This window comes from Littorina saxatilis, linkage group LG1, assembly GCF_037325665.1.
Source record: "Littorina saxatilis isolate snail1 linkage group LG1, US_GU_Lsax_2.0, whole genome shotgun sequence".
NCBI classification, from domain to species: domain Eukaryota; kingdom Metazoa; phylum Mollusca; class Gastropoda; order Littorinimorpha; family Littorinidae; genus Littorina; species Littorina saxatilis.
Window position 1 is genome coordinate 76,200,059 of NC_090245.1, and position 6,000 is coordinate 76,206,058.

At 41.2% G+C, this 6,000-nt stretch overlaps 1 protein-coding gene across 2 annotated transcripts in view; it reads right to left on the reverse strand.

Moving 5' to 3' along the window:
* Window positions 1-6,000, reverse strand: part of LOC138979533 (uncharacterized protein KIAA0825-like) — a 36,433-nt gene that overhangs the window by 10,635 nt on the left and 19,798 nt on the right. For both annotated transcript variants that reach the window (XM_070352256.1, XM_070352249.1), the window contains exons 15-21: window positions 5,832-5,922; window positions 5,136-5,383; window positions 4,704-4,755; window positions 2,836-2,888; window positions 2,156-2,313; window positions 1,243-1,400; window positions 563-704 (exon numbers count right to left, since the gene is read on the reverse strand). In XM_070352256.1, coding sequence (XP_070208357.1) covers window positions 563-704; window positions 1,243-1,400; window positions 2,156-2,313; window positions 2,836-2,888; window positions 4,704-4,755; window positions 5,136-5,383; window positions 5,832-5,922 — 902 coding nt within the window. The remainder of the gene's footprint in view (window positions 1-562; window positions 705-1,242; window positions 1,401-2,155; window positions 2,314-2,835; window positions 2,889-4,703; window positions 4,756-5,135; window positions 5,384-5,831; window positions 5,923-6,000) is intronic.

Genomic DNA, 6,000 nt, shown 5'->3' on the forward strand with positions numbered 1-6,000 from the left:
AGATGAAAAGGTATCACTGCTGATTTCCAAACAGAAAGAAAAGTTATGAGTTAATCAGACTGAAAGCACGCAGGGGATACAAAAAGTGGTAGTAAGAAGCTGTACACATGTTTTAAAGATCATTAACTTCTTCACAAGAAGATCTCTGCTAAGATTCATGTCTAGAGGAGGGCAGGGAGCTTAAGTTGGTCGGATGGGTTGACAGAAAAAGGCATACAGCAGCATTCTGAGTTAGCATACAGTGAAATAAACTTCTCCGACGTTCAGCAAAAATTTAAAAATTAAAAAAGTGAAAGAAATGGAGACAATGACAGCAATATGAGTATGCTCAAAATGTTATGATGCAAATTCAAAACACAAGAAAGGTATGTTATTGGAACCTTATATTCATAACATAACAAAACCTTACTTTCACATGATTTATTATTTTTTTTAAATATAACGTTCCAACAACATACCTTTCTTGTTTTTTTTAATTCTGAATTTTGGAACGTTGGCAGTTATATTTGGATTTGAGGATGCAGAACAGGAATCCACAGGAAAAGTGTATGCGCTGTTTTACCTTTTCCAAAGACCATGAGCTGGTAGTAGAAGTCTGCCAACATGGGCAGATGGTGTCGGTGGTGCTGAGACAGGGGCAGCCCCACCAGTGTCTGCATTCCTTCCAGGTCCTTCATCTTCAGCCACATCCCCCAGGCCAGGATCTGAAGTTATGGTGTCAGTACAGCTTTACTCATTATGCATAGTTACAGATGACCATTACATAAACGCCTCCAAATGGTATTTTTCAACAGCTGCACAGGTGAACAATAAAATTCTTACTCATAATGTGTCATTAAGTATCGAGATACATCGAGAAACAATCTATCTGTTCGGCATCTGCAATGGCACTTTTGGCTGTGGTCTTGAATCATAGATAATCCACATGTCTACACATGCCTTGCTATTCAATTCCCTGACATTTTTCCATCGCCAAGAACAAAATGAGAATGATTGGGACCCCTAGGAGCCACTTTTTGGGGTGGCTGAAACTAATTGTCAGCATTTATTCTTAAAATATCCTACAACCTTAATAAACAATTAGTGTTATCACCACAAGACTTTCAGAAGCAGCCCCATGTGTAATTTTTGTTCTAAGGCTTTCGTCCTTTGCCTTAATTGTGGAAAATAGCTGCAAAATTAAGTATGGACAATTCTGCTGCACAGTACAAAGACGAAAGAAAGAAGGGCAATTTCAAATACCTGTAGACCAACACAGGACTGAGGAGTCTTGATGTTACGATCAGCACAAGCGTTCTGAAGAGTGTGGAACAGCATGCAGACAGGACGACTCAGGCTGTACATGTTCTGTTGGGTGCTCTCAATCAGCAGTTCCAGGCAGCGTCTCACAAGATCCTTGGCTGTTGACAATGTAACAAAATGATTGCTAAATCTACCAAAATTGCCCCCTGGAAGTGGCATCACAAACTTAAAAGATGGGTGAACATAATGAGATTCTGTCAGTGTGGATGAGAACATGGTAGAGCACTGGACTTGAGATCCTAGGGTCACGGAATCGAATCCAGGCCGGTACGTACACAGGTCAACTTAACATGCAGACTCAGAGACAGTATCTATGTCCGCCCCCTGTGACACCACAGTGGCACGTAAATGACCTTGGTCATTCTGCCATAAGCTTGTGCAGGGGGCTGATGATACCTAAACACACACACACACACACACACACACACACACACACACACACACACACACACACACACACACACACACACACACACACACACCTGGGTAGTGCGACTCTTGTTGCTGCTAGCTTTTCACTGGGAGGAGGGCGACCAGAATTTCCCAGCATTAGGATAATGAAGTAAAGTAAAGTAAATTAAATACAGGGCTAAATCAGGAGATTGCCAGTGAATGAATGAACAAACAAGCTAGTATATTTAAGCAAATAATGGAACAAATGAATGAATACACAACTGAATAAATGAATGAGCAAAATTAAGACAGCGAACAAATGACTAAGCCAAGACCATTTGTTGTATGTGCATTGTTCAACACCCAAAAACTGTCAAATAACTTCCTTCTACAGCTTCTAAACCATTACAAAGATGTTTCAACAGAAATCTTTCATAAAAAAAACATGGCATCCTTGTACCTGGCACTGCATGATGACCAGGCCAGGTGGCTGCTTTTTCTGCAGTGTTGCTCGGACAACCGCAAGGCAGTTCATGTAACCGTGACAACAGGCTGCTGTCTCGCGGAGCGTCAGGAGACCTCTCCTTTAGCAGGAAGAACAACATGGGCTCCAGAATCCTGATCAAGGAAGGCAGGAGTTACAAACCAACTTAGTTAAGATTTAAACTGTATGTATGTCCATTACACTGGCTATAAAAACAATGCATACTGTAACCTCATTTCTTTCCCACTCCAGAATTTACAATGATTTTCTTGTTGAAATGCACATTTCTTCTTTTATTGTCAAAAGAAAGCAAACACCAAACGGGATACCCCCCCCCCCCCCCTTTTTGTTGTTGTTATCACCAATAACATTAAGACAGTTGCTGTGCTGCCTTTGACTTGTTTCATCTGTTCCAACTTGCCAATTAAAGGTAGGCATCTTACCATATATCTCTGAGGATCTAGTACAAGATGGTATGGGAAAAAATCATCAGTTCAGCTTCACATTAAATCAGACTATACAACCAGCTTCTGTTTCTGTCTCTTACTCCACAGTTCGCTAGGAACTTGCTTCTACACAACTGTTGTGTTGGGGTCTGAGTACTTTTCTTTATTAGCCTACTAACCTACTTAACTCCAACTTTATGCGATACTCACTTTTCAAGTAGAGGATCCAGAATACCAAATAAAGCTTCCATCCACAAAGGGGGCTGAAAGACACAATCAAGGTTTTTGTGTATTCATGTTGGGCATAGTGTGAAAAACTAACATAAGAAATAACAAGTCGCGTAAGGTGAAAATACTACATTTAGTCAAGCTGTCGAACTAACAGAATGAAACTGAACTCACTGCATTTTTACAGCAAGAGCGTATACTCGTAGCATCGTTAGTCCACCGCTCGATGCAAAGGCAGTGAAATTGACAAGAAGAGCGGGGTAGTAGTGGCGCTGAGAAGGATAGCACGCTTTTCTTTATCTCTATTCTTTTTCACTTTCTGAGCGTGTTTCTAATCCAAACATATCACATCTATATGTTTTTTGAATCAGGAACCCACAAGGAATAAGATGAAATTGTTTTTAAATCGATGTCAGAAATTTTATTTTAATAATAATTTTTATTTTCAATTTTCAGAGCTTGTTTTAATTTGAATACAGTATAACATATTTATATATTTTTGGAATCAGAAAATGATGAAGAATAAGATGAACGTAAATTTGGATAGTTTTAAAAACAATTTTTTTTTTTTACAATTTTCAGATTTTTAATGACCAAAGTCATCAATTAATTTTTAAGCCACCAAGCTGAAATGCAATACCGAAGTCCGGCCTTCGTCGAAGATTGCTTTACAAAAATTTCAATCAATTTGATTGAAAAATGAGGGTGTGACAGTGCCGCCTCAACTTTTACAAAAAGCCGGATATGACGTCATTAAAGGTATTTATCAAAAAAGAAAACAAACATCCGGGGATATCATTCCCAGGGACGTGCGCTGTGGCGGGGTGGTAAGATGTCGGCCTCTTTATCGGAAGGTCGAGGGTTCGAATCCCGGCCGCGGCCGCCTGGTGGGTTAAGTATGGAGATTTTTCCGATCTCCCAGGTCAACTTATGTGCAGACCTGCTAGTGACTCATCCCCCTTCGTGTGTACACGCAAGCACAAGACCAAGTGCGCACGGAAAAGATCCTGTAATCCATGTCAGAGTTCCGTGGATATAAAAACACGAAAATACCAAGCATGCTTCCTCCGAAAGCGGCGTATGGCTGCCTAAATCGCGGGGTAAAAACGGTCATACACGTACAAATCCCCTCGTGCGTGTGCAAAAACACGAGTGTACTTGGGAGTCTAAGCCCATGAACGAAGAAGAAGAAGATCATTCCCAGGAACTTTCATGTCAAATTTCATAAAGATCGATCAAGTAGTTTGGTCTGAATCGCTCTACACACACACACGCACAGACAGACAGACAGACAGACACACACACACACACACACACACACACACACACACACACACACACACACACACACACACACACCACGACCCTTGTCTCGATTCCCCCTCTACGTTAAAACATTTAGTCAAAACTTGACTAAATGTAAAAATGGACAAGAAACCATGCGGGCCCATCATCAGCAAACACACATATCAAAACTAAGGTACAGATGCTATCAAATTCAGAAAAATAACTTTGAAATGCATATCTATTCAGGGCAACATAGTTTTGATTTTAATCCTGTATATGTGCTATGAATTTCTACTCAGAAGTGAAGACCTGTGTGTGTGTTCTCAGCATTGCAGGCACGATGTTCCACTGCAGCAGCATATGATTTGATGAACAGGATGTTTGACATAAAGCAGGTCAAACATGCCAGTAAGATTGAACCAAATTAAGCAAATCTGCAGCAGCATATGATTTGATGAACAGGATGTTTGACATAAAGCAGGTCAAACATGCCAGTAAGATTGAACCAAATTAAGCAAATCTGCAGCTGGAAAAAAAATAATGTTGATTCACACAGAGCTTACCTTTAACTCTGCAGACGTTGTCTTAACGTTGAACAATTCCCACTCATCACACCTGAATACAAAAGTAGAACCATACTACTGGCAACAGCATATTTGGCATAACATGTAACACCATCAAAACAAATTTAAAATCTGTGGCTATTATCAAATGGGACTGCCTGTAACTCTGGGTCCCATTGGGTAGAAGACACCCCCCTTCCACCTCAATCCCCCCCCCCCCCCCCCCCAAAGGACAAACCCACAACAACAACGGGCAAACTCCTTTATCTCATACCTTAGTCTCCCTGCTATTATAAGACACCTGCAATCGAGGGACACTTCTGGCTAGTGCCAAAGGTGCCTTCTTATCACTGGTTTTACTACTTGTTGAATTGAAATGTTCACTTTGATATCAGCAAAAACAACGGTTAGACACATAAAACTCTGCAATACCTTTCCACAGCAGGCAGCACACACTTGGACAAGGCGTTGGGGAACTCTTGAGCGTGGGCTAGAATACCAACCATGGCGAATACAATGCATCTTGCGCTATTCACTGGCTCGGCTGACCTTGACCCCTTATCGCCATTGTCACCGTTGCTGGATTCGAGGCTCTCGCTATGGCTGTGGTGTGAACTGGCCATCATGAGGCTCCGAGTGAGAAGAATGATTGACAGCGTGTATTCTTTCATCAACAAAGCCTGCAAGCAGAGGGAGGTAATAAGTGATAGTTTCATGGGAGGGAGGTATAAAGCAGGATCTGCCTTTTTTCCAAAACACACACACACACATACACGCAAGCTCACACGCATGCACACACTCACATCAATTTAAGATTTCCCCTCTCGTAAGGCCCTGCTTTCTCAGATTTCCTGGTCACCACATTTGTAAATTTCTCTCCAAAGTAAGACTCACTCTCTTTCAACACCTGATTTTCTCAGACTTTGGGTACCGCAGTTTTAAAAGCAGAAACCACTGCGTTATCTGTACTCAAGTTTACAAATTAAAAAGATGAGCAAGAATAGAGAAGTCCATCGACTGCAAAGTTAAGCACACTCAGAAGTCTAAATAATATAAGGCTTGTGTACAGGTTGTGCTGTGCACACTGAACTCTTCATGAAGTGAATGCACAGATGAGTGCTTGCTGACCTGGATGAGAAGTCCCCAGTGTGGTTGTGGTTGTCTCAGCAGAAGCGTCAGCTGCAGGTACAGAGCAGTTGTTGTTTGCATATCATCATAGCTGAAAAATCAGAAAGAAATGATAGTGCTCGTAAACTGAAACAAATAAAGCAAACAACTTCCCCACTGAAACAAAGAG